The sequence below is a fragment of the Pyricularia oryzae genome, chromosome 4 (genome assembly GCF_000002495.2).
Source record: "Pyricularia oryzae 70-15 chromosome 4, whole genome shotgun sequence".
Taxonomy (NCBI): Eukaryota; Fungi; Ascomycota; class Sordariomycetes; order Magnaporthales; family Pyriculariaceae; genus Pyricularia; species Pyricularia oryzae.
In genome coordinates this window covers 4,078,872-4,103,700 of record NC_017851.1, presented here as the reverse complement: position 1 = coordinate 4,103,700, position 24,829 = coordinate 4,078,872, and the positions used below count along the sequence as shown (strand labels likewise).

Here is a 24,829-nt window from a genome sequence, read left to right as displayed (position 1 = left end):
CGAAAGCTTGAAGTGGGGCCACAAAAGGGGGCTCCGTGCAGTCCTTGCTGTTTCACACATTCCAGGGCAGCTCAGCCAATGACACTCGAGGTTTCGTCTGCCCACCGTTGCTGCTACTAGGTCGTGATCAATCAGCCTGTCCAGTTCTTCCAAATTGTGCTAGGTAGAGAGTTCTCCCCCAGGGAAGCGGGCTTTAATTTTTTTTTCATCTCTTCAAAGCGCTTGTCCGCCCTCCACGCCCTTCGAAACTCGCACCGCCCATGAACCAGGTCCTGGCCAAGCAGTCTGTCTGTCTACGGAGTATTTGTCTGTCTGGTCCTTTTTTTTCCCCATTCCCACACCCCCACACCCCCTCGCCTAACAAACTTCTGGCGTCTTACCACTGTTTACCAGCGGGCTGACCTGACCTGACCTGTCCCTGCATCGTCGAATCACCCACTCTGACGATCCACGCTGGCCCTTCTGGCAGGGGCTAACGCTGAATTGTCTACCTGCACATTCGGTTTTTATTTTCCCTCTTCCCTGTCCATGCCTTTTAGGCGGATGAGCTCCCTTCCTTCTCTTACAAAGAACTTGATACACCCCTCCCTTCCGTCCTAAACCAGAACCTTTTTTTTGTTTTTGTTATTTTGTCCTATCCAGATCCTCTCGACAAGACCTGGTTACGCCGAGGATAAACACCAGCAGGACTTCCTGGGGGGGACACTGCAGTCTGCCCACATCCCATCGTCAGACTAATTGATCCTTTTTTTCTCCCCCTTTGACAGCGACGCCAAACCCGTCTTTCGTGCAACGACTTGTACGCAAAACACGCCAGAGTCCAGCAAAACCCGTATTTTTTCCTTTCTTCCTGAAACCATCGCTTCTTTTCACCTGGGAGGCTACTGGATGGTCATAACCAATCATAACAAATCATAACCAAACGTGCGGCCTTTCTGAGCTGTTCCTATTCGACAGACTATCTCGTTCTTCGCTGGCTTCTGGTCGTAAATAACACGACCCAGCCAGCTGTCTGGCACTGCAGCCATATTTTGCACCACCCGTACTTCGGGCCCGAGCACCCACCTCATTCTTTTTGGGGGTCGCGCCTAATCCAAAGAAATGGCCATGTTGGCTTCAAAGTCGCCTTTTCCGGCCCCTCTGGCCACTTCAGGCTCAGGAATGATGGCTGGGACAGCACAAGCATCATACCCTCCCTCGAGACGAGCACCAGCTGTTCCGCCTGCCAGCCAGTCTTTCAGTCCGACCGAGTCCGAGTTCTCCGACAGCGATGATCATGATTCACCAAAGCACTGGGACGAAGACAAGGTCTGTGAATACCTGAGGAGCGTTCGCTGTGGCGAGTACGAGAAGCTCTTCAGGAAGAACCATATCAATGGCGAGAACCTCCTTGAGATGGACAAGGATGTCCTCAAGGAGATGGGCATTGAGAAGGTTGGCGACCGGGTACGCTTGTTCCTCAGCATTAAGAAGCTGAGGACAAAGGCCATCGCCGGCCAGAAGAAGAGGAATAGAGTGAGTCGGGGGAATGCTTCCTTTGCGGCTCGAAACGCAATGGCTGACTTTAGTTACCGCTTCACCAGGATTCCTTTGCCGGACACGAGAGCATGTACACTCCAGTATCTGAATCTCCCAGCAAGCCCTTTCACTCTAGCAGCCGTGTCATGCCCAATCCTTCAGTGAACAAGAGATACTCCCGTCAGATTGACTTGAGCGGCATGGCATATGATCCCTCCAGGCCGACCACTTCCTCCAGGCCAACATCGCCGCTTCCCAGTGCCGATTTCCGGACTGCGCGCACACGAAACCCATATGTTGGACAGCAACCCACTCCTACTGGGTCGCTGAGAGGACTTGGATCACCACCAGATAGCCAGGCAAACTCACGTCCGGTATTAACCCATACCCGGACCGATTCCGGTATGGACGGATCGCTGATGGCTGCCTTACCACAGAACCAAGATGTCATTCGTGTCATCTCTACAGGGGGCGTCACCAAGGTTGTCAAGATTGCCGACTGCAACACGTGTGAGGAGGTGATGCGGGTAACATTGCGCAAATTCGCGCTGCGGGAGGACCACGAGAGGAATTATTGCTTCTGGGTTCTTTCTGGACTTGACCCAGATCCGAAGCAGTGCCGTAGACTGGGAGACACCGAGCTTTGGCGCGTCATTAAAGACCAGAAGCGCCCGGAGCGCAACCGACTTATTCTTCGTCGGGTACCGGCTGGCGAGCCAGGACAGTCTGAGCTTGAGAGGGCCGCCGCGATTGCCATGGAGGAGGCTCAACAATCGCACTCCCGCGCCATGGACAACGTTGGGGCGCGTAGCCAGATCAAGGTGCAAAAGGTTCTCGGAGAGAATTGGGATAACCTACAGCCCCCGCTCTCTCCCGTCTTGTACCAGGATCGCGAGAGAAACGTTTACAATGCTGCTCGTGACCTAGAGAGACCCGAACCTCTGGATTCCGGCCGGCTGCAGCCTAGGAGAAAGGTCTTGAGGTCTTTTGGCGGTCTCAGGCCTCCGAGTGAACTCATTGCTTCCGACCTGACCACTTACTTCCCCGACCACCCGCGGGAGGACATTGATCGGACTGCGAGACTGTCTATGCGTAGGTCTGCACGCCTTAGCAAGGTTAACAGCCGCCTTAGCGTTGCCAGCAGTTTTAGCATGGCCTCGAGCATTCAGGATGCTCCTCCCATCCCTACCATCGCCGACAGCTGGCTACAGTCGACACCCTTACCCAAGGCTCGCCCCCGAGACCTGCAGAGTAGGCTGCAGCATGGCTACCGTGATTCGGTGGCGTCGTCTATGCTAGACACGCTTCAGGAGGAAGGGTCTCCTATAGAACCGAACCGCAAGTCCTATGTTTCATTCGCCGACAGCGGCTCAGATTCTGCTGCCGTGAGTGTCACGGACCCCGACGGAAACATTGTCCGCCACAGCTATTTCGACGAGGGTAGCACCATTGGTTCTGGCTCTGGCTCCGGCTCGTTCGGCGATGTCAGCAAAGCTCTGAACGAGGATGGAGAGGACGCCGACGAAGATCTGCAGAGCTTTCTCTCTGGCGAGTCTTGGGATGACAGCAAATGGATGAAGGGAGCACTCATCGGACAGGGATCCTTTGGATGTGTCTACCTCGCTCTCCATGCTATTACAGGCGAGCTCCTCGCCGTCAAACAAGTCGAGGCCCCATCGCCTGGTGCCAACAGCCAGAACGACGCCAGGAAGAAGAGCATGATTGAGGCCCTTAAGCGTGAGATCAGCTTGCTTAGGGATCTTCGCCACCCCAATATTGTGCAGTACCTCGGCTGTGGCTCTTCTGCTGAATACCTCAACATTTTTCTCGAGTATGTCCCTGGTGGCTCGGTCCAGACCATGCTCAACTCCTATGGCGCATTGCCAGAGCCTCTGGTCCGCAGTTTTGTGAGACAAATTCTGAACGGTTTGTCGTATCTCCACGAACGTGAGATCATCCACCGAGACATCAAGGGTGCCAACATCCTTGTGGATAACAAGGGCACCATCAAGATCTCGGACTTTGGTATTTCAAAGAAGATCGAGGCCACCAACCTCCTCAACGGCGCCAACAACAACAAACACCGGCCCTCGCTGCAGGGTTCGGTGTTTTGGATGGCCCCCGAGGTTGTCAAGCAGACAAGTTATACCCGCAAGGCCGACATCTGGTCACTTGGCTGCCTGGTCGTCGAAATGATGACGGGTACACACCCATTCCCGGACTGCACACAGCTGCAGGCCATCTTCAAGATCGGTGGAGGCAAGGCAACGCCGACCATTCCCGAGGATGCGAGCACAGAGGCCAAGGCTTTCCTGGCCCAGACTTTTGAGATGGATCATAACAAGCGCCCCAGCGCAGATGACCTCATGCTCAGCCCCTTCCTGACTCCTATCACGTAATTAATGAGTGAGAAGTGAGGAATATTTGCTCATATCCAGAACATATATCTCGAGCCATGGCTCACAAACTCTGCTTCTATCCTCCCCTTTACTTGTATACATTTTTTTTCGTTTCTCTGCCGGCACTTGTGCCGGCATACCTTTTAAAGCATAAGACTTTATCTGTATGAACTCATGAAGCCATCAAGACAGCGCAGACGGGCGGGCATAAATGTTGGAGTTTTTGGTACATAGGTCGAATTCAAGTGGCCGATGGTGGCTATTTATACACTTTGATATGTTAAACCTGGTGTGAACATGAGCAAGATGCAAAAAATTGATTGCAGACAAACGGGTTCGAGTTCTAGTTCTAGATCTAGCACTAACTAATATTGGCAACGCGCCCCGCAGATGTGGTAGGTGTTCGCGCTGGGCGGGTTGGGGTTTAACTTGCAAATAAAAGTTGGGAGATACCCCGTGTTTCAAGCAAAGAAACAACCGTGGATATCTCAATTTTTTGTGGTTGTCGCTGCTGAAAGAGAGACATAGCACGAACGATTCGAAGACCATGTGTTCACTCGCGACCTTGGTATTTGTTAAGTTTTGGCCCAGCCAAAGATTTTGGAAGGGTCCAGCGAAAACAGAATCAAAAGCAAAACAAATATCGTAAGAATGGCCGCGAGACAGGTATTAAAAAAAAAAAAAAAAAAAAAAAGAGAGAGAGAGAGAGAGGAAAAGCAAAACCGAAATACAGGCCCCTAGAAACCACAATACCCTATCTATCAGAGCTAGCGATTCAATAGCAAACTTCTCGCGGCAAACTTTCGGCAATGTCGCCCGGTGCTCTAAAGGGACAACTTTTGAAAACCCTCAAGCGAGAGAAAAGAAAACGATGCCGGCGAACGATCCGGAGTAAGCAGCTTGAAATGTCTAGCCAATTTCCGAGACTTCGAAACCCTCTCTGCCCCCAGTTGTGCCGCATTCCTGGCACGACCCTGGCGAGAGTTGTTGCCGTCACCACATTCTTTTTTGGCAGCTTTTCTCATGAACATGACGGCAACTCGACGGCAACCGGGACAACCCCATGTACGCATGCCATGCTTTTATTTTATTCTAGCCGGGTTTTTATCGCGAACCATAAGTGAGACACTGTGTTCCAGTCGAGGATCGAGGACAAAAAAAGAAATGTTCAAATATAGCTTGTGTGCGAAAAAGGATTCATATAAAGTGTTTCGGTTTCCCTTACCCCCGTTACCAAAAGAATGCTTGAACTCATGGAAGATTGTGGAAATCGGCGACGCTCGGAACACGAGGATTTTTGCATCTGATCCCGCCGTTGTTGTTGTCGCCGCTAATAATCAAGAAGAATATTCCACATTTCCCATCTTAGACCATCGGCCTTCTCCTCTCGGCGACTCTCCTTTGTACTTGAATCCACTTGCGACAGCCAGAATTATCCGGCCCCAAACGCACCCGACAAAAAATAACGTCAACCATGAGTTCCCCAATCTCATCCTCTGGCTTCTCGACGCCATCGTCCTTCACCGGCGGCCTCCCGATGGCCCGCCGCACCATGCAACGTTCGGCCTACTACTTTGCGTACGGCTCCAACATATCACCGACGCAGATGGAGAGCCGCTGCCCGGGAAGCATCGCCAAGGGCCTCGCGCTCCTGCCAGACTGGAGCTTCATCGTCAATGAGCGCGGCTTTGCCAACGTCATCCCCACTGGCGCGCTAGCGCACGAGGTCGACGTGATGCGTCGCAAGGGGTCCCTCTCGCCTGTTGCCGAGTCTCTCGAGATCGGCGCTGAGGAAGGCGTCTGGGGTGTCCTGTACCACCTGTGCCCTGAGGATGAAAAGATGCTGGACATCACCGAGGGCGCGGGCTTCGCGTGCATCAAGTACTATGCTGACGTTGAGGTGCTGCTGCCTGCCCGCCCGAGATCGACTGGCTCATCATCGACGTCGTCAAGCGAGTCGGAAGCCGAGGCTAACAGTTACATGGTCCCTGCGCTCATCTACGTCGATCGCCATCGTGTCAAGCCCAGCATGCCCAGGGAGGACTATGTTGCAAGGATGAACCGCGGCATCGAAGAGGCACAGGCTCGATATGGGTTGCCCGAGGGTTATGTGCAGAGGGCCATTAGGCCGTTTATTCCTTCGCGTTGATGGGGTTCCCTGTTAAAAAAAGGATGATTGGTACCACCATGTTGAATCTTTGAAAATTCAGGGGAATACTTGGCGAAAACCAACAACTTTGTTACTTTCAAGCAATCAATACCCGAACAGATATCCACCTAGTAATAATCTTAATATAATTTCCCTTGATTTTGCAGCAGATTGAAGATTATAAAAGTCCAATTTGGACTCGTCATCTTTTGTGGCTGATAGTGTTCAAGGTGGCTGCTTAGAAGATTGCTTTCCACATGGCATTAACGTCGTTTTGGGCGTTATTGGAAAATGGTGACCCATTCATTCACCTAAATGTTATCAGCATTATGACAAGAATTGGTTGCCGATATCTCAGTATGTGCTAGACTAGATTAGCGTAGTCTTGTCTTCTGCGTTTCCCCTGCCTCGCAAATCTAGGAGGCTCGTGGATCGAGCTCAGGGGCTGCATCAGAAAGAGAGCCCAAAGGAGCCTCGCCCTCGGAATCGGAGCAGTGGATAGATTGGAGGGGGCTGGGTGCCGCTCTAGTGTGTGACCTGCTTTTTAGCATAAGGGTTGACCGTGTGGCTGCTTTCCGGGGTTCATGACGCTAAATTCGAGTCTGGATCGTGAAATGATTATTTATCAGGTAAAGTTTGTCTCTGGTCTCAGGTCCAAACGTTGTTGCGAGTAAAAAGGCCAGCGGCCTCTCCGTTGCATCCTAGAAGCGCGAAGCAACCTCTCAAGTCTTCACGGGGATACACATGCCAATATCTGCCTGCTACCCAAAGTGCCAGGCCGCCGAATACTCCAATGCTGCCGAGTACCTCGAAAGCAACCCAGCTCCTGGCTCTCATATCTGCCAGCATCTCGAGAATACCGAGAGGATCTTGCGAATGTGCTGACTGTAGATGCAACCCCCTTCTTGTTGTTTGCCCACGAGACGTATGTACACCGTCACGGCGAGCAACCTTGGGCCCAGCTGGTGACGACGAAGTTGACAGACGAGATCGGGAATGTTGGCGTTGGAGGTCCCGACCTCCAATAGCCACCAGAGTGCCGTCCTTGACGCATTCACCCAGGCGTTCCGTGAGCCAGACAGCCCGCTCGCCTCTCGCAAGTGCCTCGTATCGTGCTCGTTCGCTATCCAAGCTTCGTTGCAGTTCAACGGCCCAATTCGCCAGGCGAATCTGCGCCAGCTGCTCCTCACGCCTCACTGTCGCAGGCGCAAGTGCTAGTGCAGATGCGGGGGGCCTGACCGCCAGCTCTCCGGTCGTCCCTATGAAAGAGGGCGCTTGCGGACCTCCGGGGAGCGTCTGCCCTTGAGCCGGAGGCGGCCAGGAATTGAGAGGTCTGTACAATGCTTGTGGCTTGCTTGCTTGTTCTCCAGAGCGCCACTGCAAGCATTTCTTTGCAGTCGAATGCCTTAGCCAGGACGCTCCATCTGCGCTGAACACTTGTCGAACTAGTTCGCCTAATTCGGATGGAAGCAGTGGCTCAACGTAGTCTGGGCTCATGAGCAAACTAGCATCCATCAAATCGCTGTCTGAGCCAGTAGCACTCGACACAGACAAGACAGCCTCTGCATGACTAGTCGGTGATACTTTTGAATAACGAAAAGGGCGCACGTCAGCGCTCAGGAGCTGACTCAACACTTTCTGCTTCCTCTCCCAGATTTCGTCGGCTGCAATAGTGTCCGATTTGGCTATCAGGGGTATTATGTTGGTGAGAGGAGCTAGCATCCTCAGATACTGCAGATCGACTGGTTTTATGTCTATAGGCCAGCACATGATATTGTTGTTAGCGTGAAGATCCAGCGGCATATGACGAACTGCAGCTATACTCACCATGAGAAATTAGATATAATACAACATCCACCTGAGGACCTCCGTCCCCACCGATCATGGTTGCAAGATCAGAATCACTCAAAGTGTTTGAATACATTCGCTCTAAATGAGACTCAATGTATTGAACCACAGGAACGATGTCTTGTAGGGCCTGTAAACGTGGTAACTGGGTTAGTGAAACGAAAGCAGGTTAGAAAGGGCTACAGATCTCTCACCTTTGCGCCGTTTCCATATCCAATTGTGTCGACAAAACATATGTTTCGATTTATAACCACATCTCCTAAGCTATTCCTCCTCTTAAGCACCCGAGACTCGTCTAAATCTGCCCACCATTCCGGGTAGGCTTTGGTACTTCCGTGGATCTCGGTCACGGCTCGGGGCATAGCCCGATCAGTCCTTGAACCAGTTTCCCAAGTCGAAGGAGTAGGTTCGATAGGGTCGAGGTGGACAATGTGTTCACAACATTGCACGATAGATTTAATCAAAGATGTCTTGCCAATATCTGTAGCCCTATGGTTAGTACACGGACTAGTACTGCAGTAAATACGGGAAACCTACCCTTTTCTCCAGCTATCAAAACCTTTAGCCGGCCGATCGCCTTGCCCTCATCGGTAAATGGCCGCCTGCTCGGCATCTTTATGCTGGGCATGACCAGCTGAGGTGCAGTAGCCGCACTGTGCTCCATGGGCGTAGCGCCTGGGTCGTCATCGGGGACGTCCTCCCCGACCGCAGACCCCTCCTCGCTCGCTCCCACCATGCTCCCGAGCTCTTCAGAGAGCGAACCGGCTGACAACGAGTCCCGCCGCGAAGATAGTCCGCTAAAGGTCGATCCAGGACCCGACACTCCGAGTAGGATTGGTGTCATGGGCGTAGACATGGGCTGCTGCTGGTGCGGCCGAGAACAATTCGGAGGGGTCGAGCCTGTCGTCTTGACTGTCGGTGGAGAGAGCGGCCGATCGAGCAGTGCGTGTAGGGCGGTCACCGGGATCGAGCGTGAGGCTTCCTCTACGCCAGTCATGGAGCACGACGACGGAACGGCGGCCGCGGGTTCAGAGCGTGGGATGAGAGCTGGCTGGCGATCCTTCTTCCGAGCATCATGCCTAGTCCTGCTGGTGAAGGCGGAAAAGGACTGGTCCAGGCTGGCGTCGACCGCGGACTCGTCGGCGACACAGTACGACATTGACTGCGAGGCCGTGACCTGGTGGAAGGACGACATTCCGAGGTCGTCGCTCTCAGGCGCCGGCCGCGATTGCCGCCCGAAAGCGTCTGTAGGCCGCATTGTGTCGACCCTTTATTGATGTCTGATGGCCCTGTGATTCAAATCCGGTGTGGTGATGTCGGAATAGCCAGCATCTATCTACCTGAGTAGGGATATAGACTAGATAGGGTGTAGACGTGGAGACAAGAATACGAATATGTCTTTCCATGTAAAACCTGGAAATAGAAACATGGAATGGTGGCGATCACGTAGCGTGTTTCGGCCAATCTTGCAGCTTCCGGAAGGAGGTGTGGATGGATGTGCGTGCAAATGCTCTGGTTGCCAAGCGGGATTAGATGATAAAAGTAAAGGTGAAAGTGCCAAAGGAAGCAAGGTACCGAAGTACCTTGAAAAGGTAGGTTGAATGAAGAAAAAAAGAAGAGCGAGAGGATGGAAGGGAGAGAGGAACGTAAGGTCAAGGTACCTACCTACCTACCTAGGTATCTAGGTACCTCACTTACCGACCTTATCTGACACTGTATTACTATAGATAACATGATCCATAGCGCAATGTGCCGGTACAGTACAACATCAATGCGCGTGCCGCCATGCCCCTCATCGCTCACGCACAAGTACGGAGCCACTTGCCTACTACTGGTATTCACCTGATGCGTGAGGGGTCGAAACTCTGCCGATCTGGGGTACTTTATTGCCTTTATGGTACGTGTTCTTTCGGGCGTTCCAATTGGTTCTTGGTGGACTTGGTTCAGTTTGCCTACGGAGTACAGTTGAAGTAGGGAGCTACCCCGCCATTTACGTACTCCCTGTCCGCAGAAGCACTCGTCACCAGGCCCCAAGATGGTCTTTGTCGGCTCGGGGTCAATCGAGGTCACCTGGTCGCTTCAACTTGTTCAGTTACGTAGTACGGGTAGAAGGAAGTGATCTGCAATGCTAGAATAGTCTATAAACAATAAGTAGTAGGAATTCCAACTGAACCATTTCGTCCAATTTTACTTCATCCAGCACAGGATGAGAAGGTCCCAAAGACCATATTCCAATGAACAACTCAATTACCCCTTCCTATGTCATCAAGCCGTCCAGTTTACTAGACTACGGTTGTACATCGTAGATTGAAACGGTGACACTGAACTTCTAATGGTTTACCCCTGACCCGTTGATTTACTTTATGTTCAAACCTCTCATGATTAATTAATCTTGTCTATCTGAACATCGCACCAACGCCCCCAGGCAATAGCTCCAACCATCGGACAACTTTGATGCCTTTTCTTTTGCTGGCAAAGCAAGACAGCCCTATCGTGGGGAGCAAGTCGTGATGAGAAGAATAAAAAAGTGACTGTTAAAATACATTGAAACAAATAATGTACGGGTTGAACAAATTTTTATAAACGGGTGAGCGGGCTATTGCCGAGCAGCAGCAGACACACTATCCGAGGAAACAAAGTGACCCCCTTTATGCGGACCCATAACGCATCAACGCCTAGGCTATTCTAGACCTTTGGTATTTGCTATTGTTGAAGAGAGCAAACGAGACTGTTCCATCGTCGGGTCAGTAGGTAGTTTAGAGCCCCAACCTTAGTCCCTTCTCTCGCGCTCGGCCTCGAGCCGACGCATCCTCTCCTCTTCGTCACCAACGTCGACGACCTCGCCTCTGCGGCCCTTCCGACGGCTACGCCTGCTAGACTCGCCGTCGTCGGTCGTTCCACGGCTGCGTTTCCCGCCCCCGACAAGGCCGGCAAGTTTCTGAGCTTCCTTCACAAGCCTCTCGCGGTTGCGCTTCTCCCTCTCTTCTGCATGTGGGTCCTTAGGTGTAGCAGTTGCCGCTTCTTTGTTCCTGCTGCTGGCGCCCTTGATATCAAAGATGCTCGTGGTACGGCCCTTGGGCCCCGTAGGCGGCCTAAGCTCAAGCGCTGCCTCGATCGCGCTGGAGGGCTCCTTGCCATCCCGAGGGCGGCGACGATCCCTATCCCTGTCTCTTTGTCTGTCTCTATCCCTGTCGCGGTCTCTTTCCCGATCCCGGTCACGGTCGCGGTCGCGCTCACGGTCCTTACCGCGATCACGATCTTTGCCTCGGTCTTTACCCCTGTCCCGACCTTTGTCCTTGTCCCTTTCGTGGTCCTTGTCCCTCCGGGACTTGTGACTGGACTTGCGGCGGTGCTCATCGTCATCCTTGTCCTTAGCCCGGTCGCGGTCGCGGTCGCGATCACGTTCCCTATCCCTATCCTTGTCTCTACGTCGTTCGGAGTCGCGTTCTCTCCTACTGCTGCGATGTCCTGAGCGACGAGACTCGTCGGGTGATGCAGATCTGGATCTCGACTCGGGACGTACTGATCGTGGTTCATCGTCGCCGTTTATGCTGTTTTTGCGACTATGCCGGCGGCTGCTGCTCACGTGGCCTTGCCGCCGGTCTTCGTCTCGGCCCTCGTCTGCAGGAGACTCCGAGCGGTGACGCCTCCGTCTGTGTCCGTCCTTGCGTTCACGGCTGGGGCTCCTGCTGGACTGGGAGACAGACCTTCCTCTGTTGTCCCGCTCCCTGTGTCTGTCACGCTCAGCATCGATGCCATGGTCACGCTCACGGTCTCTGGGACGATCGGCATCCCTAGATTTCCGATGGTCTCTATCCCGGCTCCTATCGCGGTACTTATCGTGACGTGGCTTGGAATCGACTGAGTTGCTGCGCGATCTGGCAGGCTTGTCTGCTGCTGGACTAACATGGCGGGAACCGTTCAATAGCTGATTGGGCTGCCTATCGTCAGGCATCAGTCCTCTTGCCTTGAGATGTAACATGCTAGTGTTAGGAAGACCCTGGCGCATAGCCTTGGGACCTGACGGTGCGTTTAAAGGAACGTCCGGAATGGGGGCCTGACGGTGTAGCGGTTGATGATAATGATTGAAGTCGCCGTTCTCATGAACTCCCCCCATATAACCCATCTCACTGTGCGGTCCGTGGCCAATTTGACCATTTGGATAGCCATAGGAGTCATCTAGAACTGGCACGGGCCGGGGCAAATCATCCTGGTCCGTTGCCGCAGCGGCGGATGTGCTCATGCTTGCCTTGGCTGCATCTGATGCTGTTGTTGCATCGTCGGCAGCATTTCTCTTTTGGTCGTCACCCGCTGGGTCTGCAGGATTTATCTTCCCCGGCTCTGCACTCTCTGCACCCTCACCCTCGGTTTTTTGAACATCGGGTCTAATACTGCGGCCAAACTCGTCAACATTGGAAGGAGTCAATTCCTTGGCCTCGGAGTTGCGGCGATTCTGAGGACCGGGACCCCCGTTCATCCCGCTCTGGGCAGACCCATGATACTGCTGGGGGAACTGTGACTGTTGATACTGGCCGTTTTGGTTCTGGAATCCGTCATTTCCGAAACCCTTATGGCCGCCGCCGTTGAAGCCGCCGTAGCCTCCACGGCCATTGCCATATCCACCATTGTTGAAATTGTTGTTATAGAACCCTCGGCCCCGACCGCCTCGGCCGCGGTAAAAGTTGTTTCCTCGAAAATTGGAATACTGATTCTGGTGGCCAAAATTACCCTGATTAAAGCCAGGCTGGAAACCACCTCCAGAGTTAAAGTTCCCAAAATCACCATTGGCCATGCCAGTAGAATTGGGATGACTGAAATTATCTTGGCCGACATTCCATGACTGCTGCTGTCCGTTCCAGTTCTCATTGGATCCCGGGCCATGACCCATGCCGCCGCCGCCGCCGCCGCCTCCGAAACCACCCATGCCCATGCCGTTGCCGTGCATACCCATGCCTTGCGGTCCGAAGTCACCGTTCATGTACATAGATGGGTCCATGCCGGGCATGCCTGTTGGTGTCAAATGGGCGATTAGTATGTGCGTGATCTCTAGATCCCAGGGGATTAAATAGGGGATGAGGCAGAGACAATATTCAAGGACTTACCCATCATTTGAAAACCTCCAAATCCCGGCGGCATCATGCCATTCTGCATTGCCATCATCATTTGCATTTGATTCATGTCGCCGCCACCAAAGTTCATGTTGGGGAAGCTTCCATTCATCCCGCCAAGCCCAAAGCTAGGATTGAAGCTATTCGACATGTCCGTGGCACCCTCGCCACCCTGGGCATTAGACCTCTGGTTACCCTGCTGTGCTTCTTCTTCTCCCTCGTCAGCCTTCGTTGCTTCATCGCCGGTTTTCTCGGCTTCGGTAGCCTGCTGTTCCTGGCCATTCCCATCCTCGTTGGACTGTTGCGAGACAGCATTTTCCTGGAGATAGATATTAGGACTATGCGCCGGCATGGTACCGGTATGGAAGCAAGATGGGTGTATGGCACATACGTGAGATTCCACCGCCTGGTTTCCATCGCCAGCAGATTCGCTGTTATCCGCATCTCCAGCAGGCGGTCTTTCTCCTGACCCTGCATCCTCGGGAACAGGTGCGACTGCAGCGTGCTCGGTAACTTGCAAAGCATCGGCGCCAGCCCCAGGTTTTGCGTCCACCGGAGTCGGAGGCGCAGATTCACCGGCGTCCTTGGGCTTCGAGGCTTCACGCTTCTTCTCCTCGGTCCTGACAAAGACTTTGATCGTGGTTCGCAAGGATTTTATCGGTTTGCAGTCGTCGGCGGAGAGCGGCGAGTGCTCGCAAACTGGACACGACGTAGGGAGCGTCGCATGGCCTGTGTGCCGAACAGCGGGTCAGTTTTGTTTACAAAATGATGGTTTGGCGGTTCCCGCCAGGCCGTGGGGCGCAAACTTACAGTTCTCGCAGATTGCCTGGTCACAGCATGGCAGCTTCACAGCATTGATCGCCAGCTTGCTACAGATGGCACAGCGAAGCTTGATGGGGATCTCGTCTTGGGTCAGGGAACTGCAGACAGACATGTCAGTGGGCTAGATCGAAATTGCTGGCTACAAAAGCGTGATGCTAAGTGGACCGCATACCTGACCAGTTCGGCCTGCGCCGGCGTGAGGGATAGCGGTGCCGCCATGACGAAGCACGGCGAGTTCAATAATGTGTCCTCGTCATGTGTAGGGTGGGAAGCGTAAGATTTGTTGTGATGGAGAACGAAACAAGGAGATAAAATAAAAATTCTAGTGGGGGTGTGTCGGCGAAATACGAGACGCGACGGCGTTTGATTGCTAGTTTTGGAAACCGGGGCGCCGAAGAAGGCAAGATATTTCTAAGCGGTTGTTGGATATTATTTAATCCTATTGGGCGACAGCGTATGAGGCTGATGATGTGGTTGTTGGAATGCAGTGAGCTGACAAGTGGTTGGTGAGCCTGGGCTTCTCGTTTGCCAGCGCCGGATCGTGGCGCGTTTTTTTTTTCTCCTTCCATGGGGCCTGCTCCAGTACGTTGTAGGTCCGGATTTTTTCTCATGCGCGGGCCGACGTGAGGCAACGGGCGGAGGTTGAATGTGTCAGATCACGTGGTGTCGCGTGGGGGTGGAATTCACAAAGTACTTACAGTTAGCTAAGCCTATGCCTGCAAACGCGCCGATCCCTGCTGTGTACCATAGTAATGCAATACAGCCAATCTTAGCTCCACCCCCACCAGCACTCATTATCACTTACCGTGCGATGCTCACTTTCAAGAATTAGCGGCGAACAAACTGACTTCGGGCTTGACTTTGAATATTGTCCCTGTCAGACAAAGCAAATCAGTTAATAAAATGGCGGGTAGAGAACAGCAAAGTGAGGCCAAATATGAGGAAAATTATAATTAACCAAAGATAGGCATTTTCCGTCACTAACGCTCTATGTAACCAATCCTCTAGTAAATCTCGATAGCCTCAGCACTCAACAGCTGAGTGCCGTCAAGAAGCAGCTGGATGAGGAGGTTGAGCACCTGACAGCCTCTTTCACGCAGCTCCACGCTGCACAAGGCAAATTTCGCGAATGCCTGCGCATCGTGAAAGAGCAGTCGGCGTCACCAGAAGGTATGAAGTACTACTTTTGGACGCCTTAATGTGCTGGCCTGAGCTGCTTACCTTGGCGATTTTTTTCTGCCATTTTTACTTGCACTACCCTTATCGGTGGTGATCCTGATCTGACTAGATACGCCAATATAGCAAAGAAGGATGTTTTGGTTCCCCTGACGAACTCCTTGTATGTAAGGGGCAAGCTGTCTGATCCAAGCAATGTTCTTGTTGATGTCGGCACCGGCTTCTATATCGAAAAGGTTAGTAGTCCCTTCTGTTATCACTAAGTATATCAATCACAGCAGTTCATTGTTCACAAATTGACATCTCCATCAGAGTACTACCAGCGCAGCAGAGTTCTACGAGGCCAAGGTGAAAGAGCTAGGAGGAAACATCCAGGGCCTCGAGGGCATTGTGCAAGGGAAGACGAACAACTTGCGCGTCGTAGAGGAAGGTATGGCTAGAATATCTGTCTCATTATTCCCGTTGTCCCCTTCCTTCGTACAAAAAACAAAGCGGTTTGCGGTTACCTCTGCCAAATCAACACTGACATCCGCTCTCAATACATTCCAGTTCTCCGCCAAAAGCTTGCCACTGGCGCCAAACCATCGTAGGGTACTCCGTTCACAAAACGACACCGTCGATAGAGTCAAATACAACAAGCCTCTGGGATCATAAACCACCTCTTGATGATATTAAAAATATCGGCTCGCATTCCATTCAGTGTAAATGATTTTTGGTTGATCATGTCCCTTGCGCACACTAGTACAACTCAGATTGTGCATGTGCAATAGGTGACGTGCCACCCTATCGCCGATATGACTTCTTCTTGGGCTGGGGCCTTTTGGCTTTGGTCTCGGCGTTCGTCTCGGGCTTTGTGTTGATGAGCTTCAGAGACTTCGAGGCCTTTATGTTGACATTCTGTACATGTTGAGTTACGGTATCGGCCAGAACCTCGTTCTCAGTCGCAACTTCAACATCATGCGGTTCTGCTTGTGTCGTCTGTTCAATGTCCATCCCAACATTTGACTCACAGACTAGATCCATGAGAAACTTCTGGAGCTTCTCGACGGTTTCCAGCAATATTGCCGCACCGTCTTCCAGTTTGTCGTCAGGTCCAACGGAGAGCAAGGCGGAGTTGCAAACGCCAAAGTCGCGCGGGCCAAGCGCAAGGTTGCGCCTTTCGAGGACTTCATTCCAGTCGACACTGTACAGCGACATAGCACAGGACTGCCAAAGGCGCTTTCCGGTGTAAGGATCCCAGTCGATGTATACTGCGAGTTCGACTTGGTACAGCCCCATTTCATATATGCGTGCCGATTTGGTGCTGATTACAGTAACACCGATAGCCTTCTGGACTAGTTTGTCTTCGAAAAATGGTCGGTAAGTTCCATCTGGCTCTGTTTTGACCTTCATAAAACGATCAAGCTGCCGTAGTCTATCATCCAAATTGTCCTGCGATTCACGGATTAGGACCTCCAAATCCCAATCGAAAGCACCCCCTGGGTTAGCGGATACGATGTATTTTTCGCGGTTCCGGAGTTCTCTTTTGAAGATACTAGGCCGAACAAGACCCATGTTTGCCTTACTGCTGTTCTCTCGGCCAGCGAAACCCTGAAGTTTCATATCGAAGCGGAGAGACGGCGTGAAAACGACCACCGTTGTTTCAAGAGGCACATCCTCTAACGAATCGATACGATGGGAGGCGGGAGTAAATATCTCAGGGGACGCCTCAATAGCCAGTCGTACTTTGTGGGCGAAGCCGAGCGCGTCGCCATTCAAATAAGATATGTCTTTCGAAAAATGAAAGTTGCCTTTGCCCATTACTGTGGCTAGCATTCTCTCATAGTCCCGAAGACTGCCTTTCTTGAGTTTGGTTGAGATTTGAAAATGGAGTAAAGCACCAAGGTGAACTCGCATGTGCATTTCATCCGGTTCAGACATGAGGCGCGCAACCGCTGTCTCGAAGTCATCTTTGAAATTGGCCATATAGGTCTCAAACTCGCGTTGTTGAACTTCGGACCTCGCATTCTTGGGTTTGGATCCGGGCTTGGATTTATCGGTTGGTTTCTTTTGCCGAGTCTCGGGGACGTCATCCCTAAGATCTATCAGGTCTTCTTCTTCTTCTTCTTCTTCTTCTTCTGTGGCTGCCTTGTCTGTGGCCGTGTTGAAAGAAATCGACTCGAGGCAATACCGCCATACCTCCGATTGCTGGGGTGGTAGGGCGGTTATCTCCAAACGTCGGTGATCGTCAACCTTGAGAGGATGTTCCCGAACCAGGAAGTTTTCACGACCAATGGCAGGAATCTGCACGAGAAGAAGCGGCCCTTCGAGCATAGCCAAGCTTTCATGGCTTCTGCCGAAGTACTCTACCGCAGTTGTAATGCCTTGCTGCATGAAGAGTTTACTTGTAGCTCCTAAAGAAACGAAAGCTGAGTCTTTCTCTGACTCTGGCATATAAAGCTTCGCCTTGAGGTTCGGGTTCTGGATGAGTTCCGTCTTCCTCTCAATAAGATCCCTGTCTCTGGCATCGGGCATGCAATTGGGTAGGACCAAGAGCATCTAAGTGAAGCCTTGCTGTCAGTTATTTGATGCGTCCTATCTGTGATTCTCGTAAGTAACTTACTTTGATGAACCCGTCTTGCAGACGAGAATCAGGCTCGACCTCTGCATTACGCGCATCGAAGTCAGGATCGGCGGCTGGATGTGGGCGTCGATAGTTCATGGTGACTGATTGCACGATACGTCACAGACTTAGGAGAAAAGAACAGGGAGTAGATACAGAGTTCTGAAGTCTGTATCGAAATAAAATACCAAAAAAGTGAAGAAGTAGGTAAGGTAGGGACATGAATGTAGGGTGTGGAGTCTTCAGAACTTGGATGTGTGGTCAGGAAGAAGTGAACAGAAGTACCTAGGTCTCCAGGTAAAACAGATATAGGTTGCCTTAGGTTCCACTCAAGCCTGTAGAAAAGAAGTCTCCTCTTCCATATGGTGGCAGCTAGAAGGCAAGGAAGTTTTGTTAGGCACCTAGACATCCTAGGAGTTCAGGTGCTTGGAGTAATTTGGTTCTGTGTGCGATTCTTGCGCCTTTGTCGCGGAAATGGACCAAACGGGCAGGCATGGACGCCAGTCCGTTAACCGCTCGCTCCTGCCAAAAGGAGAATTTCCCCTCCTTGTTAAGGGAAAATCCAGACACAGCCCGAAAGACGTCACTGGCACTGTCCAACCTCATGTGTCCGGTACGAGGAAAACTAGGTAGAACTGAATAACGTGTATCCGCCCATCTAAACCACCTAACCTAGATACCTTAGGTACCTACCTAGGTAGTTGGCACCCTACATTTTTTATCTGCACGACTGATTATACTAATACATAAATAAGCCTTTACAGCTGGCCAAAGCCAGGCAATATACATCTCCAACGCATTCCTCAAAGCTGACCAAGGAGTTTGCCTACAACACCTGGCAGGTTATCCAAGGCAACCAACTCTTTGAAGCTGAGCTGTCGACATTGAACTTCACACTGTTTTGACTCCACCCAGGCTTTCCCGAGAACAACAACAACGGGATAGCCCACGAGATCCGCGTCCTTCAGCTTCCAGGGTAAAGTCTTGTCGCGGTCGTCCAGAACAAGATCAGGTTTAGGGAACGCAGGTGTAGCGATCGCGCCGCCTTCGCTCAGGAGATCATAAATGCTCTCTGCATCTCCCAGTGAATTTTTTGTAATAATGGCAACCTCATACGGTGCTATAGCCCTTGGCCAGTTCAGGCCTCGAGAGTCACCGAAATGTTCTGCTACTGCGGCTATGATCCTCGATACACCGATACCATGGCAGCCCATTTGAACATTGACCTCGCCTTGTCTCTTGGAAGAGAAGCTGTATATCTGCCCCTCTTCGTCTGAGACGGTATTGCTGCCACTCTCAGCCTGAGATGTATTTGGAAGCTTGACAGTGAGCCCCATGGGCTCCGAATACCTGTCACCCAAGTGAAATGTATGACCGAGCTCAGTGGCTTTGCGCACAGAGAGAGTGCCCGAGTCGCACTTGGGGCAAGCGTCGCCGTCTCGAATCTTGATGAGGTTTAGTGGTTCGCCATCCTTGCTCTCAGTGATGGTCGTTACCTGGGACAGGTCAAACTTGGCGTACGCCTCTTTGGCAAAAGGCAAGGTCGAGATCTCCATTGCATCCTGCAGTTTTTGCTTGTCTTCGTTCAACAACAGCCTACCGTCAACCAGATTGATCACCTTGAGTGGCTTCTTATCGTCTGCTTTTTCCACACTCCCACTCTTACTGCCGTGTGCGAGGACCGAGTTCCACCAAGCAACCTCAACGTTCTCAACATTGGCGTCCAAGTCGGGCGCAATGCGCTTGACCGCGTGGAAGTTGACAACTTCTGCCCACTTCTCAGCGCTTGGACGACCACATGTGGCGAGCTTGATTTCGGAGCTTTCCGGATACCAAACATTGACTAGAGTCATCTTGTCCCTGGTGATGGCCCGCCACACGCTGACATCCTGATTAGGCTGCTCGGCATCCGGCTTCGGGTTATTGTGCGGCTGCAATTTGCTCACGGCAACCTCTGTATTCGCCATATAGTGGCACCGAGAGCAAGAAATGACATCGTCTTCTCCTTCAGACGTAGGCAGGTGGTACTCATGACTGAGGTCACCTCCAATATCTCCTGAACTGGCCTCGGCAACCATGACAGGCAAACGCAGCTCAGAGAATATCCTGTCGTATGCGGCACGTACTTGTTCGTATGTTTGGAGGGCGGTGTTGACAGAGAGGTCGAATGTGTATAAATCCTTCATCATGAACTCACGACCACGCAAAAGTCCCTTGCGAGGCCGCATCTCGTCACGGAACTTGGGAGCTGCAGCAATGGTTAGCTGACCGGCACCGCAAGGGTGTGGCAGCAAGCGGCCTCTAGTGTGAGCATCTGACTTACTGATCTGGTAAAGTCTTGCTGGAAGCTGCTTATATGAGCTGAGAGTATGCTTGACAAGCGTAGTGATCTCTTCCTCGTGTGTCGGAGACAGTAGCAAACCTTTGCCTTTGCGATCGGTCATCAAAAACAGCTTTTAGGAGCAATGTTAGACACAGAGAATGGTCCGACTCGCAAGCAGTCCAGATTGATCATCGAGCACATACCTCGGTCATTGCCTTTTCGAACCGTCCTGACTTTGCCCATATGCCTGGCGAAGATAGTGTTGCAAGCGCCAATCTTGAAGCTCCTACATAAATGACATAAGTCACGTTAGAGAAGCGCTTTGGACAGCCTTTTCGAGGTAGCTCATAGTTGTAGGAAAGTTTCAACCTTACCTATACTCTGCATGTGCTTCTCGATGAGCTTCATGATCTTGTCTTGGACCCGATATCCCAGGGGCATCAAATGAAAAATTCCAGCGTTTGCCTATTGAGAAACATATTGGATTTAGTAAAGGCTTCCAATTAAAGAGAGAGGCGATACGATGAACATACCTGGCGTAAGTAGCCGGCACGCACGAGTTTTTCATGAGCATCTACGAGTTGACGTCAGTAACCAGAAGCTCTTGTGGCAGTCTTAGGAAGTGTATGGTGCCTAAGCATACCCTCACTCAACTTCCGGTCTTTGTCAGTCACACCACCAGCCGGATCGTATGCATTTTGCAAGCGGACTCGGTGGTCAAGATAGATAGCTCGGGCCTATATTTGTTGTTTAATCAGCAACTGCAAGAAGGATCAACAAACATGGTAAGACAGCATCTGAGATTGCCATCAGGACTCACTAACCCAAGATATTCTGGCGAGGGCATTCTGGCGACGGGGTTGACATAATGCACCCAAGTTCGGCTTACACGCCCTCGGATTCAGTCTTTGCATCATCTCCCCAAACTGCAGCGGACACGAGGTCGTAAGGACAAAGCTTGAACGAGAATTTATACGCAGCTACCCTCACATCCAAGGGAAAGTTCTGCCTCTAAAGCTGCAAGGGAATCAATTCTCCATACTTTACGCAACTTCTTGACATATGCTACCACTGTATGAATATCTCTGGCCCAAGACTTGGTTGAAGCTTGACGCGACTCTCTTTGAATTTCACGGAACGCCCAGCAGGGGTACCCTAGGACAGGGGTGCAGGCAGTTTGATCCACTTCCCTGCAGATAGCGACCCCACCAACAAAAAAAAAAGTTCACACCGCAATGGCAGTATCACGCCAGGCGGAGAATTGAAGGCAAGCAGAGTCTGGTCTCCTTTCCTCGAGCAAAGTCACGTCTTTAGTAGCTGCCGTGCTGTAGAATTCGAGCCGGAGAAGACGCAGTTAGCCGGATCCATCACAATGGCACCCCGCGACAAGTCAAAGGCCGGAAAAAAGGCCAAGGCTTCCAATAAGACCCCTGCTTTTGACGAAAAGGCATTGTTGCAACTTACCAACAAGCTTGACCAGTCGCTATCCAAAACTGCAGACGACCAGTCACGACCCGGAAAGCGCAAGCGCCAAGATGACCACGAAAAGAGGGCGAAGCCGAAGAAACGATCATCTGACGCCCACGAAAATGGTGACCAGGACAAGAACGCGACGCTCCTAGAGGACATCAAGGCCTTGGGCGGGGACGAGAACGATTTGGAGCTTGTCATCGGCATAGACTCGGATGCGGAGGAAGGCGTTGGGAAGTCTGGCGATCGCCCTCTTGACGATTCGTTCAAAAGCGAACTGGCCAAGTTTGCGTCGGCGCTGGGCTTTGATCAGGCGCGGGCTGAACTAGACGACGAGAGCTCTGCCAACGAAGAGGAGGAGGCCTCGGAAGAGGAGGACGAAGAGACCGAGGAGGAGGACGCTCAGGATCAAGATGATTCTGAAGATGAACAGCCTGAGCAGCCCAAACTTAGAGAGGCTGTTGAGAAGACCCCGGCACCTGCGAAGGACCCTTTCGGCAGCACCATCGAAAAGCCCGAGAAACTCAAAAATCGCCAATGGGTGGGGAAACTGGTCAGTAAGCTGCCTGACTGTGAACTCAGTGCTGTCCATGTGAATTGAAATTATACTGATCTAGCTGGTTTATAGACGTTGGAGCCGCGACCTGACTGGCACGCCGCACCCCTGGACAGCCTTCCAGACCCAGAGTCTGACGACGTCTCGAAGTTCACCCCAGCAATCGGCAGCCTCAAAGCTCATGCCCAGGCTCTTGTCGAAGCAGATGCGGCTGTGTACAACACAATGATATCTTCGTCCTCTCAGCACAAATTCATGACCACCATCATGTCATCCGGTACCCTGTCGGATAAGATATCCGCCCTTACTCTTGCGGTCCAAGAGTCGCCTGTGCACAACATCAAGTCAATCGATACCTTGATAAACATGGCTGGAAAGAAGAGCCGTGGTCAGGCGCTGGCTGCTCTTGGTGCACTTGTCGACTTGCTCGGTAATGGCGTGGTCCTTCCCGGTGACAGGCGTCTGCGTCCGTTTCACGCCCAACCAGGGCTCCTAGGGACCCTTCAGCAAAAGTCAGTATATTCTTGGAGAGATGGACAAAGCCCGCTGCCTGGCAAGATTAGCAAAGTGCATCTAATGATGTGGTACTTTGAGGATTGGCTCAAGTCGGCCTACTTCCGGGTGCTTCAGGTGTTGGAAGTTTGGGCAGGGGACGAAATCGACTATTCGCGATCACGGACGCTTGATTTTGTATTTGGACTCTTGCGCGACAAGCCCGAGCAGGAGGCGAATTTGATGAGGCTCTTGGTCAGCAAACTTGGCGATCGCGAGGGTAAAATTGCCTCACGTGCATCCTACCTGCTCCTGCAACTCGTCAACACGCACCCGGGCATGAAGCCCATAGTGATGCAAACAATTGAGCAGGAAGTGCTCCTGAGGCCGGGTCAGAGCCTCAAGTCAAAGTACCACGCCATCAACACCCTAAACCAGACTATACTCAGCAACAAAGAACCAGAACTCGCAGACAACTTGGTGCGGATCTATTTCGACGTGTTCCTGGCTCTTCTCAAAACTGGAAGCTTGGGAATATTCGATCATCTTGGTGCTCCCGAGGAGGATAGCAAGGCATCGACTCCGAAGAAAGGACGTGGCAAGAAACCGAAGCAGCCTGTTGATCCGGTAACAGCAAATGAGCAAGATGTTGCTCAAAAGCTGGTCTCCGCCGTCCTCACAGGTGTCAACCGTGCGATACCGTTTGCAATGACCAATGAATCAACACTGGAAACACATCTCGATACTCTCTTCCGAATCACACACTCGTCAAACTTCAACACCAGTGTCCAAGCGTTGATACTCATACAGCAAATAGCAGCTTCCAAGCAGCTTGCGGTTGATCGGTTTTACCGGACCTTGTACGAGTCGCTACTGGATCCTCGTCTCGTCACTTCCTCCAAGCAAACGCTTTATCTCAACCTGCTCTACAAGTCACTCAAGAATGACGTGGATGTACGTAGGGTCAAGGCCTTTGTCAAGAGGATGCTTCAGATTGTGAATCTACACCAGCCTTCCTTCATCTGCGGCATACTGTACCTGATCGCAGAGCTGGAGGGGGTCTTCCCGGACCTCAAGGCACTGCTCAATGACCCAGAGGACAACGAAGATGACAGCGAGGAGGTGTATAGAGATGCCGATGCCGTTGAGAGTGGAAAAAAGGCCACTGAAGTAAACGGCAGCGACAAAAAGAAAACAGCGTATGATGGAAGGAAAAGACACCCAGAATACAGCAACGCGCACCGCAGCTGTCTATGGGAAATTGTAGGTTGCAAAATTCTACGGTGTTCACTGGCCCCCCTACGTACTAACATAAACTCACTCAAAATAGGCGCCTTTCTTTGAGCATTTCCACCCGTCGGTGGTCGTCTTTGCCAACAACCTTCTGGCGAGACAAAAATCACTACCGAAGCCAGAACTTTCAAATCACACACTTATCCAATTCTTGGACAAGTTTGTTTACCGCAACGCCAAGACTACAGAGATTACCAGGGGTGGCTCGATCATGCAACCTGTCGTTGCCTCAGGGACTGCAGCAAATGCTGCCTCGAGCGGCAAGACACAACGGCCAACTGTCAACTCGGAGACGTTCTGGAACCTCAAGTCCAAGGATGTTGCCGCGGAGGATGTTTTCTTCCACGAGTACTTCTCGCAGGTCGGCAAGCCCGGACAGATTTCAAGAGCGGCCAAGCGCGAGCAGAAGAGGGCCCAGGATGGCGCACAAGACGACGAAGAGGAAGAGGGCGAAGATGAGATCTGGCAGGCATTGGTGGATTCTCGACCCGAGATCCAAGGTGACGATGATGGTTATGCAGACATGGGCTTCAGTGACGGTGATGATGATGATCTGGGCTCACTCCTGGAGGACATGAGCGACAGCGATGAGGACGAGGACATGTTAGGAGCAGAACAGGTTGACGTGGAGGGTGATGAAGGTGTGGTCTTTAACGACTTTAGCGAGTCGGAGGGCGAGACTGAGGGAGGCGCGCCTCTTGACGAAGCCGCCGAGGCCAAGCGTCTCCGCAACAAGGCCAGCAGGGAGAAGAAGAAGCAGATGAAAGCTCTTCCCACCTTTGCGTCGGCCGACGATTACGCACACATGCTCGCCCAAGAGGAGGACGAAGATTACAACTGAAGGGCCTCATGTGGCGGTGCACAAAATACAGACAAATCAATCAAATAAGTTGCTTGAACGAGAAGTGACCCTTGAAGATCTGACGACATTGCCATACGCGAGTATTCCAGGGGGTCTCACATTGTACCCAGTTCTATGTTGTAAAACTGTTTGTTCTGATGTCACCAGGCGGTCTTGGCGAAGTGGCTACCTTGCCGTTTCACAGTCGGATCCACTGAAAATCCCCCAAAGT

The 24,829-nt window shown here is 51.9% G+C and overlaps 8 protein-coding genes across 8 annotated transcripts; 4 read left to right on the top strand and 4 right to left on the bottom strand.

Annotated features, from left to right (window-relative positions):
* Positions 1–170: 170 nt before the first annotated feature.
* On the top strand, positions 171–4,203 carry MGG_14847 (STE/STE11 protein kinase). Its single transcript, XM_003717195.1, has 2 exons — positions 171–1,515; positions 1,584–4,203. The coding sequence occupies exons 1-2, from the start codon at positions 1,102–1,104 to the stop codon at positions 3,915–3,917; spliced, it is 2,748 nt and encodes a 915-aa protein (XP_003717243.1). The 5' UTR covers positions 171–1,101; the 3' UTR covers positions 3,918–4,203.
* Positions 4,204–4,843: 640 nt separating this feature from the next.
* On the bottom strand, positions 4,844–9,736 carry MGG_06341 (uncharacterized protein). Its single transcript, XM_003717193.1, has 4 exons — positions 8,452–9,736; positions 8,109–8,395; positions 7,894–8,044; positions 4,844–7,820 (listed from the first exon to the last, which is right to left on the bottom strand). Exons 1-4 carry the CDS (start codon positions 9,170–9,172, stop codon positions 6,715–6,717), a joined length of 2,265 nt encoding a protein of 754 aa, XP_003717241.1. The 5' UTR covers positions 9,173–9,736; the 3' UTR covers positions 4,844–6,714.
* MGG_06340 (uncharacterized protein) lies at positions 5,392–6,066 on the top strand (the record flags this gene model as incomplete). The annotated part of the gene is made up of 1 exon (XM_003717194.1): positions 5,392–6,066. One exon carries the CDS (start codon positions 5,392–5,394, stop codon positions 6,064–6,066), a length of 675 nt encoding a protein of 224 aa, XP_003717242.1.
* A 485-nt stretch (positions 9,737–10,221) lies between the features above and the next one.
* On the bottom strand, positions 10,222–14,428 carry MGG_06342 (uncharacterized protein). Its single transcript, XM_003717192.1, has 5 exons — positions 14,017–14,428; positions 13,833–13,942; positions 13,414–13,751; positions 13,017–13,341; positions 10,222–12,921 (listed from the first exon to the last, which is right to left on the bottom strand). The coding sequence occupies exons 1-5, from the start codon at positions 14,061–14,063 to the stop codon at positions 10,685–10,687; spliced, it is 3,057 nt and encodes a 1,018-aa protein (XP_003717240.1). The 5' UTR covers positions 14,064–14,428; the 3' UTR covers positions 10,222–10,684.
* A 169-nt stretch (positions 14,429–14,597) lies between these two features.
* On the top strand, positions 14,598–15,700 carry MGG_14848 (prefoldin). The gene is made up of 5 exons (XM_003717191.1): positions 14,598–14,769; positions 14,853–15,014; positions 15,147–15,256; positions 15,333–15,450; positions 15,570–15,700. The coding sequence occupies exons 1-5, from the start codon at positions 14,748–14,750 to the stop codon at positions 15,608–15,610; spliced, it is 453 nt and encodes a 150-aa protein (XP_003717239.1). The 5' UTR covers positions 14,598–14,747; the 3' UTR covers positions 15,611–15,700.
* Positions 15,701–15,803: 103 nt separating this feature from the next.
* MGG_06344 (uncharacterized protein) lies at positions 15,804–17,721 on the bottom strand (the record flags this gene model as incomplete). The annotated part of the gene is made up of 4 exons (XM_003717190.1): positions 15,804–16,727; positions 16,999–17,011; positions 17,179–17,558; positions 17,623–17,721. The coding sequence occupies 4 exons, from the start codon at positions 17,719–17,721 to the stop codon at positions 15,804–15,806; spliced, it is 1,416 nt and encodes a 471-aa protein (XP_003717238.1).
* A 502-nt stretch (positions 17,722–18,223) lies between these two features.
* On the bottom strand, positions 18,224–21,031 carry MGG_06345 (prolyl-tRNA synthetase 1). Its single transcript, XM_003717189.1, has 7 exons — positions 20,770–21,031; positions 20,589–20,682; positions 20,479–20,519; positions 20,320–20,410; positions 20,149–20,231; positions 19,946–20,075; positions 18,224–19,870 (listed from the first exon to the last, which is right to left on the bottom strand). Exons 1-7 carry the CDS (start codon positions 20,860–20,862, stop codon positions 18,426–18,428), a joined length of 1,977 nt encoding a protein of 658 aa, XP_003717237.1. The 5' UTR covers positions 20,863–21,031; the 3' UTR covers positions 18,224–18,425.
* A 161-nt stretch (positions 21,032–21,192) lies between these two features.
* MGG_06346 (ribosome biogenesis protein MAK21) lies at positions 21,193–24,706 on the top strand. The gene is made up of 3 exons (XM_003717188.1): positions 21,193–21,968; positions 22,044–23,726; positions 23,794–24,706. The coding sequence occupies exons 1-3, from the start codon at positions 21,318–21,320 to the stop codon at positions 24,595–24,597; spliced, it is 3,138 nt and encodes a 1,045-aa protein (XP_003717236.1). The 5' UTR covers positions 21,193–21,317; the 3' UTR covers positions 24,598–24,706.
* Positions 24,707–24,829: the final 123 nt, after the last annotated feature.

Coding starts and splice junctions, on each gene's coding strand:
- MGG_14847 (XM_003717195.1), top strand. CDS start 1,102: ATGGCCATGTTGGCTTCAAAGTCGCCTTTTCCGGCCCCTCTGGCCACT. Junction 1,516..1,583: donor GCCAGAAGAAGAGGAATAGA/GTGAGTCGGGGG, acceptor CCGCTTCACCAG/GATTCCTTTGCCGGACACGA.
- MGG_06341 (XM_003717193.1), bottom strand. CDS start 9,172: ATGCGGCCTACAGACGCTTTCGGGCGGCAATCGCGGCCGGCGCCTGAG. Junction 8,045..8,108: donor GATATGGAAACGGCGCAAAG/GTGAGAGATCTG, acceptor CCACGTTTACAG/GCCCTACAAGACATCGTTCC. Junction 7,821..7,893: donor ATTATATCTAATTTCTCATG/GTGAGTATAGCT, acceptor GCTGGCCTATAG/ACATAAAACCAGTCGATCTG.
- MGG_06342 (XM_003717192.1), bottom strand. CDS start 14,063: ATGGCGGCACCGCTATCCCTCACGCCGGCGCAGGCCGAACTGGTCAG. Junction 13,943..14,016: donor GCGCAGGCCGAACTGGTCAG/GTATGCGGTCCA, acceptor GTCTGTCTGCAG/TTCCCTGACCCAAGACGAGA. Junction 13,342..13,413: donor ACCAGGCGGTGGAATCTCAC/GTATGTGCCATA, acceptor ATCTATCTCCAG/GAAAATGCTGTCTCGCAACA.
- MGG_14848 (XM_003717191.1), top strand. CDS start 14,748: ATGGCGGGTAGAGAACAGCAAA. Junction 14,770..14,852: donor GGCGGGTAGAGAACAGCAAA/GTGAGGCCAAAT, acceptor CCAATCCTCTAG/TAAATCTCGATAGCCTCAGC. Junction 15,451..15,569: donor CTTGCGCGTCGTAGAGGAAG/GTATGGCTAGAA, acceptor AATACATTCCAG/TTCTCCGCCAAAAGCTTGCC.
- MGG_06345 (XM_003717189.1), bottom strand. CDS start 20,862: ATGATGCAAAGACTGAATCCGAGGGCGTGTAAGCCGAACTTGGGTGCA. Junction 20,683..20,769: donor CCCTCGCCAGAATATCTTGG/GTTAGTGAGTCC, acceptor CAACAAATATAG/GCCCGAGCTATCTATCTTGA. Junction 20,232..20,319: donor GAAGCACATGCAGAGTATAG/GTAAGGTTGAAA, acceptor TCATTTATGTAG/GAGCTTCAAGATTGGCGCTT.
- MGG_06346 (XM_003717188.1), top strand. CDS start 21,318: ATGGCACCCCGCGACAAGTCAAAGGCCGGAAAAAAGGCCAAGGCTTCC. Junction 21,969..22,043: donor GCCAATGGGTGGGGAAACTG/GTCAGTAAGCTG, acceptor GCTGGTTTATAG/ACGTTGGAGCCGCGACCTGA. Junction 23,727..23,793: donor GCAGCTGTCTATGGGAAATT/GTAGGTTGCAAA, acceptor CACTCAAAATAG/GCGCCTTTCTTTGAGCATTT.